The sequence below is a fragment of the Agrilus planipennis genome, unplaced genomic scaffold, assembly GCF_000699045.2.
Source record: "Agrilus planipennis isolate EAB-ADULT unplaced genomic scaffold, Apla_2.0 scaffold43, whole genome shotgun sequence".
NCBI classification, from domain to species: domain Eukaryota; kingdom Metazoa; phylum Arthropoda; class Insecta; order Coleoptera; family Buprestidae; genus Agrilus; species Agrilus planipennis.
In genome coordinates this window covers 1189431-1203201 of record NW_020438914.1, presented here as the reverse complement: position 1 = coordinate 1203201, position 13771 = coordinate 1189431, and the positions used below count along the sequence as shown (strand labels likewise).

At 35.2% G+C, this 13771-nt stretch overlaps 1 protein-coding gene and 1 long non-coding RNA gene across 4 annotated transcripts in view; one reads left to right on the top strand and one right to left on the bottom strand.

Annotated features, from left to right (window-relative positions):
• The window catches only part of LOC108733961, a 7934-nt gene extending 1714 nt beyond the window's left edge, over window positions 1-6220 (bottom strand). For 2 of the 3 annotated variants that reach the window (XR_003230929.1, XR_003230927.1), the window contains exons 1-2: window positions 4563-4673; window positions 4425-4496 (exon numbers count right to left, since the gene is read on the bottom strand). This is a non-coding gene — a long non-coding RNA (uncharacterized LOC108733961). Of the gene's footprint in view, window positions 1-4424; window positions 4497-4562; window positions 4674-5894 lie in introns of those variants that run through there. The other variant, XR_003230928.1, reaches the window with a different exon arrangement.
• Window positions 6221-6306: 86 nt separating this feature from the next.
• Window positions 6307-10318, top strand: LOC108733959 (catalase-like). The gene is made up of 2 exons (XM_018465325.2): window positions 6307-6414; window positions 8732-10318. The coding sequence occupies exons 1-2, from the start codon at window positions 6337-6339 to the stop codon at window positions 10157-10159; spliced, it is 1506 nt and encodes a 501-aa protein (XP_018320827.1). The 5' UTR covers window positions 6307-6336; the 3' UTR covers window positions 10160-10318.
• The last annotated feature ends 3453 nt before the right edge of the window (window positions 10319-13771 follow it).

Sequence of the window (13771 nt, the reverse complement as noted above, 5' to 3'; positions counted from 1 at the left end):
AAATGTTTTTTAAATAAAATTTCAACTCTAATAATAATAATAATAGTTCCAACAGTATTATTTTGTTGTTTATCCTTTTTTATTCCCACTTCACTAGAATACGTAAGGTCCACTACCCACTCGGGCCTAACATGATCTGCCCGGCTTGTATATACATAAAACTGAATTCATTAATAATAAACCGGATATTATCAGTAGAGTTAGAATTTTTATGCATAAGTGATGCTTTAAATATGTCACGTTTTTCCCAAAAATATGTCAAATATATGCTTCGTTTGTACCATTTATGCATTTTTGACTAATTTTACCTATAAAGGGTAGCAGTACCAGAAAAATCAACATAACTAACATCCGAATATAAATTTATGCAAAATGCTTCGTTTTCCAAAATTAGTTTTAGAAGCTTTTTATGCACACGTATTGTAACTCACTGTAGGATTTTCAAGGTAAATTTAAGGGACACTTTTGTCCTATCCCAAGACAAATAACACGCGGGCGGCAGGTTCAGTGGCAAATTCTCACCATTTTACAGGTGGTATTTATTAAAAATATACCTAGAATAGTGGATTGATAGAATGTGTAATGAAGTAGAAGAAATGCTTGATGTAGGTAAAATCGATGAGGCTTATAATATAAATAAGGAATTTTAAAGATGTAGGGTACAGTAGTAATAATATAATAAACGAGGCAGGGGTCATTTTCATAGAAAATGAGGAAAAGTTAGATAGGTGGAATGAATATTTACAGAACCTATACGCAGGCCCTGAATTAGGAGATATACTAGATAAGGAAGATAGTGTAGAGATAGATGAGCGTCAGTCCTAAGACTGGTTGGACACCCGCCTCCACTCTTTCCTATCTTGAACTAATCTTCGCATTTCTCTAAAACTAGAGCAATCCATATCCTAAAGTATTTGCTAACAGTAGTCTAATCTAGGTATACCTCTACCCCTCCTGTTTCTGCCTCTAATATGTATCTGACTAGACTTTCATGCCTGAGGTGTCCTACCAACCTATCTTGCCTATTTCTTATTGACTTCCATAGAGTCCTTTGTTCTCCTTTTCTCTCTAGTACCTCTTCATTTCTAACTTTTTCTATCCTCGATATCCTCATCATTCGCGTGTAACACCACATTCCCAACGCTTCTAACCTTTACTTTTCCGCAGCGGCCACTGTTCATGTTTAGCACCCGTACAGCGCCGCGCTCCAAACATACACCTTTAAGAATCCTTTTCAAATTTCTAAATTAACCGTTTGGGAGTATAGAAGTAACTTACTATTATTGAAGGCGATTCGACCCTGCGCTATCTTCTGCTTTATATCCCTACCTCTACCATCCGTCCTGATTTATCTGACTTCCTAGACAAAAAAGATGCTTTTGACATAATTCCCACTGTAATTATTGGCATTGTCCTCATTCTTAAGACGCAATTCCACATTTTCCTATCCTCAGCTAACCTTCGCATTTATCTTCGGTTATTCATGGGTCTATAGTAACATTTATTACTTCTTTTGGTCGTAATTCAATGGAAACAAGTTAATTATTTCAAACGAGACAAATCTACAAAACATTAAATGACTAAGAATCACTATTGCAATTTTATTTAACACAGCAACAATTTATCCTCATTAACTTGAAGTAATCTGTAGTGATACAAACAAATACAGTAATTTCATATTAATTTTTAAAAATTGTTAAATATTAACCGCTATTAAAAATTCCTTAGTGTTTCATATGCTTAATCTGGTAAATAGGGACAGCAAATGTAACAGACATAACTTTTTTATACATCGTTTGTAGGTGCCACCACCCGCATAATTTCGTCTTCACCTGGGTGAACTGCTATTATTCGACTCAGAGGCCAGTGTCTNAATTAGTTTTTCCGATTATTTTTTCTGATTGATGAACATGACAAATAAAAAACCATCTTTATTTTTAATCATACATAAAAAAATCAATTGAAATGATATTATTTATCGTGAAGCATTGCACATCTCCGCATCGAAAAAAAAGCCGATAATTCTTTTTCAGCCGATTTGAAAAAAAGGAAGATCTCAATTCGATTGAATATTTTTTTTGGGGTACGTACGGAACTGAATTTAACGATTTCTTTTTTTACTGGATAGATTACATCTCGAGGGAGGGGGCATTTAATTTGAAAAAACTACTCCATCTGTAAGGGTTAGAAAATTGAGAAAATAAAGGAGAAACATACGTTAAAAAATGATTTTCCGACTCCATTATTGTTAGGCACAATTTAAACTTAAAAACTTTAAAAAATGATAGAGGTATATTTTTATCGTAAATGTCTATGTTTTTTTCAGTTTTATTGTCATGAGGAAAAGTTTTTAAATGTTATCGAATTTTTAGGTTAGAAACTCATAAGTTGCCCAATTTCAAAATGCGAAACACCGCATTTTTATACTTTTTGGCTCATTTTCGGGACCTAAAATCAGAAATATTTGCCACATAAATCTTCTAGAAACTCAATAATTGAGGAAAAAATACTATTGGCATCGAATTTTAAATCATTATATCCAATTTACTCAACAAAAAAATTAATTCAATGTTGTCGATTTCACGTCTTCACTACTCAACTGATCATCATGAAATTTTGTAAACATATTGTGAGGAGTACAGAAAAGGACATAAGGTACCTTTGAGAAGAGAAAATTCTATTTTCGATGGAGAGAAATATTAGTTTTGTAGGGTTGTCGATGATCTTCAACACGTGTCTCACGGTGACCACCCATTAGAATATTACAGAAATTACTTCGATTCAAATTTTAACAATTTGGGCAATTGCGTTATTGAATATGTAGTCATCACTTAAAATAACGGCATCTATGTAGCACTTTTGATTATACCGGAAGTTGATACCAACTTCGTTATTTTAAGTGGAACACCCTGTATATTATGACGGTTTTGAATTCTACTTTTAGGTAGATTTTTATAATACTTATCTACTTTTGAAATTTACCCTTTTCGAGATATAATATTCTTTTTAAAGTATCACAGAGCAGAACGTTGCGAAAAACATGCCTATTTTACAGTAAGAATGAAAGCTGGAGCAGCAATACTTTTGGACCCTCATGCTTCCCGTCCATACTTTCAAAGTTGGTTAATTGCATACAGGATCTTTTCTTATTTCTATTAAATTGTATAACAAACATTCTGTACGTTTATTTCATTGTTAATAATAATATTTACTTACACAAGTAACTATTTATATATTTACATGTAGAGAGGGATTTCTTCTCGCGGCTTTCTTTTAGGGCTTTTTTCTCAGGGGATTTTTTTCCGGTTACCATTCACCATATGATAAGAACAGTTTCAATCTAATATGATCATATCATATTAGTTCATGAGATTTACTTAGTATTTTTTATATGTTATGAGTGAATAGCTAAGATAAGATGTAATTGACTTTTTTCGTTATCATTAAGTTTCTATAAGGTTTTAAACTTGTTTTTGAGATGTACGTGACAAATAAAGTCAATTTTAAATTTAGGACTAAAAATGAGTCAAAGAGTTATACTGACTCTGACGTTTAAAAAATCTACAAAACTACAACAAAAGATATACTTTAAACGTTGACCAAGTAATGGTCTCATAACCTAAAAATTCGATAAACAATTTCTACAAAACTATACTATGCATATAGCAGTTTTTTAAAGTTAATGTGTGCCTAAAAGTACATTAAATAGTCGTAAAAAAAAACGTTTTAACGCATATCTCTCTCAATCAAGCATCTGCATGTTAATTTAGCAAGGAGTATATTTGCTGGAACATTTTGACTTCTCGTCCTTGTAAAGGCTTTAATTTATCTCCTACATCCGACATACAAAAGGCCTAGGTATAATAAACTCCATTATGTAACTTTAATTACCGATTACTGTAATCAAAATGAAGGATGTAGCTATGACTAAATGTAATCAAAATTAGAAGTAATCATGATGCACTAAGTTATTAAAGTTTTCATAGACAGTGTTCTCTTGCCACTGAGAGGACGGAAGATACTTTCAATTCTGCCTCATCATAAAATAAACGACAGCGCACAACTCATTAAACAAATAACCTTATCGCAGAAAGGCCAAAACGAGATGTGTTATTAAAAATGTATACCTAATCAAATCTGCAGGACTACCCGGCAAGGTGACTACCCTTTAGAATATTTCGGAAACTACTTCGATTCGAATTTTGAAAATTTGAATAATAGAACTATTGAGTGTGCTCTTTTCAATTAAAATAACGACATCTATGTAGCACTTCCGGTTATACCGGAATTTGACACCGACCTTTTTACGATGTTATTTTAAATGGAATACCCTGTATATTATGACTGTTATGAATTCCATATATGATTTTAGGTAGACTATTATAATGCTCTTCTACTTCTGTTATGAAAATCTGTATACTAACGTTTTTGAGTATGCTGAACACAAATTTGAAGTTGGACTTTCGAAATTAGACTCATACAAAATGGCTGATAAGCTGCAAAAAAATGTAAAATTAATTAAAAAATGACGTAAATTCCATGTTAATTAGTGGAAAAAGTACCATGTTATTTGCTGTGCGAAGACTCATCTTACATTAGATTTTTAAAATAAACAATAGCGGACACAAAAAGGCCAGATAAAACATAAAAAGTCACAAAATAATTTTCTTTTATGCGTTTGTTGAACTATTTCTTACAATTAATTTTATAATTTTTCAGTAGAATTTCATGAAAACAAAAACACACACAAAAACTAAAATTTCCACAAAAACTAATTATGAACGGCCTGAGATGGAGGGGTTTTAGTCGGTAGGTCCCAGGACTTCTTTCTCGGGAATCCGACACTACCCAGTCGTATGGACCGCTGGGTGTCTTTTGAAGATTTCCCCTCTTCCATGAAAACATAAAAAAAACATTATCATGGTTTTGCACTTTTGCACCTTTGAGTCAAACTCTTCGTATTTTAAATATACCTATTTGTTAAGTTTTAATCCTACTTAATCCTACACCAAGAAAAGTTGGGTGTCGTTAACTAAATTCGAGTTTTGGCATTCATACGTATTCTAACAATACTTTTGAAAAAATGTCGATAATTTCATCAATGCTATTGACTTTTGGTTCTGCTATTAAGAGCGCCTACACGGAGAAGTCTAAATTTTTATGACAACGCAAAAATTAGCATTTTCGATTGTAAATGACCGAATTTAGGTAACTTTTAATAATCTTAATTTTGACATATTTCTTTAAAAATTATTTCAAGTTTCTCAATTATTATTTTTTTTATTTCGAAAAGTCGAGTACAAGATTCATCAGCAGCGTGCATTAGAATTGTAGTGTATTTATTTTTAAAAATTTGCAACGGTTAATACACTAGTTTTTATCGAATAATACCGAGAAATTCAATTTTTTATAAACATGTATAAATAAAAGTAAAAAAAAATTATCAAGTGCGGTTATGCGTCGATGATCAGTACGTGACTGTGGCGGAAAACAACTATCTAACAAACAAACAATACATAACAACCGGTTTGGAGCACCAGTTTCCTACAAGGATGCATCCCTCACCGTTGGCCGTTGTGGACAATTACTACTGGAAGACACAGAATTTATTGATGAAATGGAAAACTAAAGGTGCAGGGATATTTGGTTGATTAATATCGAGAAATTCAATTTTTTATAAACATGTATAAATAAAAGTAAAAAAAAATATCAAGTGCGGTTTTGCGTCGATGATCAATACGTGACGTGACAATTGGACAAAATTAAAACATTTGGATTTCCAAAAAAAATATATATATATAAACCAGTCGTTTCGAATTAACGAAAAAAATCTTTAGGAGTAGATCACAAATCCAATCACAAGAACCAAGAAACACAAAAATTTAATAACTAACCGATTACACGGAGAGTCGACTGAGACATACTAAACATAAGTGATCCAACAAACCCATACAACACAAAAAAATTGAACAAGTCACACCTTCGTTCCAAGTTTCCACGTTATACCTACCCGAAATTAATTATACTTCGCGTTCCGCACTGTATTTTCGAATAAAAATGGCTACTTGTCTTTTCGATAATATTACTATATTTTACTGATTTACGCTGATAAGCGTTTAATTAACAGATAAAATCCACTTATTTTAATAGATTTAAATATTTTTTAAACGTCTGAAAGTTACCATTTCTATATCGTATATAAGCCATAAATAAAAAACAGATAAATACTTGTAATCTCAAAAAATGAAAATTTAAGTGCACCAGCAAGTCACTCGTGTGACAAGATAAGCGAAAAGCAAATAGTATAAAAGCTACAGAGCTGTTGAAGAGCTCACGATGAAGATGAAGTTCACAATGCTAGAATTTGTTGCTGTTTTATTGTTAGCTGGAGTAATATCTAGCTACGGCCAACAGGTAAGAAAAATACTAGTTTTTCGAATTAAAAGTGCATTTAAAGTGCTCTCAGGTCTTTTATTTGTATGTATGTATTTTAATCGCTTGTGAGTGCGAGGAGAATTAATTTTTTTATTTAAGTAAATTTTTTCCCAATTCGATAATTAATCTAACCTAACATAGCTTAAGCCTTTAACGCGTGGCATTTAACCGATGGAATAATTTTATATTGTACCTATATTTTAATATAGTATGTATGTCTATACAATCAACTAAACAGATCAAGTAAAAATTTAATGGTCATGGCATGTTATTTCAATGTATGCAAGCAAATATGTATATATTTGCAGGTAGACAGTTTGTCCCGCCTACTTTTTTCCCTTTTGTTTTCTACCACCTGAAATACTTTAAAATTGCCAATTTTTTATTATACATACATTCTATTTTAAAGAAGACTTCTTAATATGGAGAATAAAATCAGTTGTTAGTGTCACCTTTTAATTAGACGTTTTAATAGTCTACTAATTGGCGATATTAAATTATGGGAGCAGATACATGAGTATGATTTGATTGCAAGACAATTTTTTTTCGTTTTTTATTTCATAATGTCTTTTAAACTGCTTAACAAAGGACAAAGAAACAAAAGTTTAATGACCATAACATACAACTGAGCTGATCCAAAATCACCAAAATCATCTGAGAAAATGTGTAATTCCGTCCCCTTCTTTGCAATGCACCAAAATTGGTAATTTTTAATTTAACATTCTGATTAAAACAAAACATGGATGATATCGAGAGTAGCATCACCTGCTAGAATAAGGTGTTTAAATAAACTCAATTATGGGAGGAAATACGTAGATCTATTTGATTGCAAGACAAAACCGATCTCTTTTAAGTCTTCATTTTCCAACCGTTCTTTAATCTCTTTTAGAATTTTTAATAAAGTGGATGAAATTTCCACAAAGCTTTAGTATTATAAATTGATTGAGTTTATGGCATTTCACAACTTTACCTGAGGTTAACCACATATATACAGAACGAATATATTAATTAGGTAATTGAGAGCTTTATTAAGGAAACAGTGCAAACTTGTACAAGAAGCCACTTAGTAAGGCCTGCACATGTAGTCATGTAGACCAGTCGCATGACAGTGCAAACAAACAATAATAAATAGCATGTATACAACTTATTTCCAGCGGTTAGAGATATACTCCTTCCCTTTATCTGGATGCGCCGTGACGAGATTCCAAATTCAATCATACTTTATCTCGTTCAAACAGTCGCTGTCTTGCTTACGGCTAGAGTGTGTTCTTTTTATCAGCGCAGCTTTCTTCAAGCTCACAACTCTAACAACAAACGAAACAAGGTCTACTGTTATATTCCTGAAAAACAGTGCACCTATTATTAGGTTTGGATTATTGTCAATAATTTTAAGTTATTTTATGTTTCCTTGCTTAGTCAGGATGTCCCTTATCGATACGTATGTTATCTAAAAATTAGGGATCTACAATGTGTATGTATATGCTTATTAGATTACTCACGTTGAAATTATGTATTAATAATTTTGAATTGTTTTATATTTCCTTACGTGTTCAGGATGTTTATTTTCTTTATCATATTTCGGAAATCAAGCACGTATGTGTTTACTGTTCACATTGTTCCAAATACGAAGTTTCCGCTTAATATTCAATTTGTCTCCTTTATTTTCTTCATCATCCACAGACACCTCTATGACTATTGTGTCATCTAGAATAAACAGAAAATCCGTTTACCTGCTAGTATCTCCTCCTTTCATTTGAACGAAGGGTGTCAGCATTTTTATTTAATACAGTCACAGTTCACTTAGCTGGCATAGAGTCTATTTCATTATTCTTGTATGAACTCCAGTTGGGTATACGCACACGAAATCAAATAAAGTAAACTTACACTTCGTTTACTTTCTCTAGAGATGTGCCCCTTCCAAGGTCTTGGATGCGCGCTGGCAAAATCGTAGGTAGGAAGAAATGAGCTCATTATGCTCTCGACCATTGTTCATTAAACATACTTTTTCGTACAGTACCTGCCAAAAGTTTTGTTCAATCATGAATAGTAGTGTAAGCGTTGAAGCCTTTAATATGTCTTCAAATATTTTCACTAGTAACTAGTGCTAATAACAGCACATTCGAGCAATGTAATATTAATGGATAAAATGGTCAGTGTTCCTAAGAAATTGTGGCTTTAGTAATGCAATGGAATCCTTTAGGTATTTCCTGATCAAATAACAACAGAAAAATGTCTAGTCTTTTACGAAGAGAAAATCATTTTACTTGTTCCTCTTACTTATTGCTTAATTTTCCAGGCCAATTACATAACTACCGGGTTTGGAGCACCAGTATCGTACAAGGATGCATCCCTCACCGTTGGCCGTCGTGGACAATTACTACTGGAAGACACAGAATTTATTGATGAAATGGCACACTTTGACCGAGAGCGAATACCGGAAAGAAACGGTCATGCTAAAGGTGCAGGGGCATTTGGTTACTTTGAGGTCACCAACGATATCACTCGGTATAGTGCAGCATCTCTTTTTGAGAGAGTTGGAAAAAGAACGAGAATCGCGGTTCGGTTTTCCACAACTGGAGCCGAAAACGGTTCGACCGATACCCGACGAGATATGCGTGGTTTTGCCATTAAATTTTACACAGACGAAGGAAATTGGGACCTTGTAGGACTTCATTTTCCAGTATTCCTTATTCGGGACCCTATTCTACTGCCCAGTATGGTCCATGCTCAAAGGAGAAATCCAATAACCTTTCTTCGTGATGCTAACCAGCAATGGGACTTTATAACTTTAAGACCGGAATCAATTCATATGGCACTTTATATGTTCTCTGACAAGGGAACTCCTGATGGATACAGATATATGGACGGTTTTGGAGTTAATACATTCAAACTGATTAATGCCACCGGCCATCACATTTATTGCAAATTTAACTACTTAACCGATCAGGGTTTAAGAAACTTAACTGCAGCAAGAGCACGACAACTTGAGGCCCAAGATCCCGATTATGCCATAAGAGATTTATACAATGCAATTGCATCTAACAATTATCCATCATGGACATTGTACATTCAAGTAATGACCGACGAGCAAGCAAGAAATAGTAGCTTTAATCCATTCGACGACACGAAGGTATGGCCAGAAGATATATATCCTTTGATTCAAGTAGGCCGATTTACATTGAATGAGAATCCTACGAATTATTTCCAAGATGTCGAGCAAATGGCGCTGTCCCCATCAAATATGGTGCCTGGAATCAAACCTTCGCCCGACAGAATGTTACAGGGAAGACTGTTTGCTTATCCAGATACTCAGAGATACAGATTAGGACCCAACTTTCTTCAAATTCCTGTCAACTGTCCGCTGAACGTCCGAAATTATCAGCGAGACGGTGCAATGTCTTACAATAATCAGGGAAATAATACGGTTTATCATCCGAATTCAGTAGATTCGTTAAACGTCAGTCAAAGGGCAGCAGCACTTAATCCACCGTATTCCGTTAGTGGTGACGTCTACAGGTACGACGATGGAAGCGAAGATAATTTTTCTCAAGCCACAAACTTTTACCTAAATGTATTAGATGAAGCAGGCAGAGTTAGTTTAGTTGAAAATTTGGTAAGAGCAGTTTCCCCCGCAGCGGCGACATACCAACAACGAGCACTTGATCTGTTCGGCAACGTTTCTGCAGATTTGAGGGCCCGAGTTCAAGCAGGTCTAGGGTTGTAATAGTAATCTTCATTTACGTGATTGTTACAGAAATCTAAAGAACGGTCTCGTAGTTCTCTCATTCGTTTTAAATGTTTTTCAGAACATATACAAATGTAACTGTAGTTAAATCATATATGATTTGTAAAATAATTACAATTAGATTTGTAAGTTATTTGATTTCTGGATTTGTATTAATTTGTAACACATTTGAAAAATAAAACATATCTACATATAATCGATTATTACCGCTAATACAAATGAAACTACAAACTAATGTTACATGTCGTAAAACTACCATTTACGATTATTTGCAAAAACGCCTTACATACGAGGGTGGATTGATAAGTTTCCGGCCTAACCAAGAGATGACGCCACTAGGCCTACCTTGAGGTGACATTCTATAGTACCATCCTTGGATAGCTTGTAGCTATAGTTTCAGCCCGATCTCCTTGCTAGTGTAGGTTTGACAGCACGCTGAACAAGACGCCTCTGTGGTTTTCGTAAAAATGGAAAAGCAGGAAAATCGTGCTGTCATCAAATACTTTTATTTGAAGGGGTTAACGCCGAAGGAAATTAAAAAAGAGATGGACTCAACACTGGGGACATCCTCCCCGTCATATTCAACCGTTAAGCAGTGGGTTTCCGAGTTTAAAAAGGGTCGTGTGAGCACCTCTGATGGGCCTCGCTCAGGACGCCCCGTTGAGGTCACAACTCCAGATATGATCGAAAAAATTCATCAAATAGTGCTGGGAGACCGCAGATTGAAAGTGCGTGAGATAGCTGAGACCTGTAAGATGTCATATGAACGTGTGCAACATATTTTGCACCAACATTTGCATATGGAAAAGCTCTGTGCAAGATGGGTGCCGCGTTTGCTAACAGTCGACCAAAAATTGATTCGAAAAAACATTTCTACCGCAAATTTGTCATTGTATAAGCGTAATCCAAGCGAATTTTTGCGTCGATTCGTAACCGTTGACGAAACGTGGGTCCACCACTACACTCCTGAAACCAAAGAACAGTCTAAACAGTGGATTGGACCAGGGGAACCAACTCCAAAGAAGGCAAAAACAATTTTTTCGGCGAACAAGGTTATGGCTACTGTTTTTTGGGATGCAAGAGGTATTATATACATTGATTACCTTGCAAAGGGTAATACTATCACTGGTCAATACTACGCAGACTTATTGCAACGTTTGAGCCACGAGGTGAAAATTAAACGACCTCATCTGGCGAAGAAAAAAATCTTGTTTCATCACGATAACGCACCAGCGCACACGTCAATCGTTGCGACGGCTAAAATCAACGATCTAAAGTTTGAATTGATGCCGCACCCTCCTTACTCTCCAGACCTAGCCCCGAGTGACTATTTTCTGTTCCCTAATCTCAAAAAATGGCTTGGCGGTAAGAGATTTGCGGACAATGAAGAAGTAATCGAAGCTGTAAATGGTTATTTTGAGGAGCTTGACGAATCAGTCTATAGAGATGGCATTAATAGACTGGAACACCGCTATGAGAAATGTATCAGCCTTGGAGGAGATTATGTTGAGAAATAAAAAAAAAAAATTTTTAAAAACCTTGTTTTTCTTGGTCAGGCCGGAAACTTATCAATCCACCCTCGTATATCAACCACGACGCCCATCTCATACTCATGAAAACTACTCTGAACTACTTCTGAGCAAGTATTCAGCGATGAGTTGCCCTTCAGTTGTCTTAGCGACGTTGTCCTTATTCATTTTTAAAACGGGCTCATGGGGCAGGCGATGACTTTGATTATTGATTTCGACATGTGGTACCACCTCAATGACCCCTTTTGAGAGTCACTGCTTCAAAAAGTTCAAGTAATAATTAAGAATATTCTGTTTTTTAATATTTTTAGTAACTTTATCAAGTCGCTGTCGTGCGATATCGTAAATAGCAGGCAAAGGTGAATCACCATGTGTTTATCCCGCTAGTCAATTTTACCGTTTTCAAAATTAACTTTTTTGTCTGCTCATCTTCTTCTGACTTATTCAGCTTTTCAGTTAGATCAGTGATTCCAGTTGCATCGAGTCGCCATAGATCCAATAGATCGCCGTCTTGCGTTATGCATTGATGTAATCATTAGCGCAGTATTAACTCTATTTCGTCTTCGTAGTAATTTACCTAGAACTGTCCAGCCGAGATGTGTTTCTAAAGCTATTAAACTATTCTTTAATTCTACGTTCCGATGCGGTATCCATTATAACGTGAACAATTTTTTCCTTAAACTCCCAATAGGCAACGACGCGTAAGGTTTGTAAGCATAACTTAGGCGCTCCGACTAGAGTTGTTAAGTTATTCTCTATTTGTTTATTGTTATTCTCTACTGGCAAAGTTTCTGCATTATTGTCATTTTCTTTGTTTTCCATATAGACGCACTTCAAAAGAATACTACTTCTACCACACTAACTACAATTCAATTTCGCTTTACAATCTCCTGAGATATAATTACGACGTAAGCATATAAAACAGCAATTATCTTTTTTCATGTTTGTACGATGCATATGTAAATCTAATTTCCGCGTTTTAAAACAATTCATGCTATTATCTCTTCACGTTTACAAAATATATAGAAAAGTTTCACCTTATTGTCTTTATTAGATGTAAGCAGCATCCTTCCAGTTGCTGGAGGAGATACAACGCCAAACTATTTGACGTGGAGCCTCCGCCACTGCCGTCGGACAGAGTCGTAAAGTGGGGGTGATCAAACTTACTGGGGTTGATCTGCTTTTTTTTCGTTTCCGTTTAGTTTTTCCTCTGAAGGGGGATAGTATCGGATTTGCTGAAGCGCCTACCGACTAAAATTGATTAAAACCCTCCCTTCCTTTACGGCGATGACATCGCCCTCATAAATTCTACCATTTTCTGCTCCTAAATTAGTAACTAAGATGAAAACTCCATTAACGAGGTCCAGTCGGAAGCAATTATGTTCTCCCGTTGAAAACCTCAAACAACTACCCCATCAAATGGAGCAACTCCGTTACTTACCTCGGCGTCGTCTTCGACAGAACACTGACATGGCGAAATCACATCTTTGATCCTATAACCCCTTTTGAATGATTAAACAACAAACAACACACATCCATGAGATTTAGACCATTGTTTAACATTCGGCAGGGCGCCGGATGGATTCCGGGTCCGCCTACATTGACCCAAGTTTTTCTGTGGTTTCCTCGGATCACTTAAGCGAACGCTAGGGCAGTAATATTCCACAGATAATCCTTCATTCTCTTCTGTCTTCATTTCGTCCGTATCTATTTTCCCACCCTAACCACCACCCAGCCATTCTTACTATTCTTGAAAGGAGGCTGAATAGGGTCTTTCGCCCTACCTTCCAGCGTAGTTCGGAGGGGCTGCCCACTCACCAGCATTGGTGGATGGATGAATGAAGTGAATCAGTGCCTTAGGAAAAAATTAGTAATATGTGGTCGATTAGTTGCAAAATTATTCCACTATAAATGAATAATTAAATTAGCCGGGTTAGATGTACTGCAATTTAATCGGAAGCAGTGCCTCAAGAGAGGGGCGAAATACCCTCCATGGGCTCTATAGATATTTTTAAAATCAATCAAGTAAAACATGTTGCATTTTTATCTTTTGTCTAATCAG

Bases quoted from the DNA above. Each gene is read 5' to 3' on its own strand.
- LOC108733959 (XM_018465325.2), top strand. From the start codon at position 6,337: ATGAAGATGAAGTTCACAATGCTAGAATTTGTTGCTGTTTTATTGTTA. The intron at 6,415-8,731 runs GTAAGAAAAATA...TTAATTTTCCAG, and splicing joins TATCTAGCTACGGCCAACAG to GCCAATTACATAACTACCGG.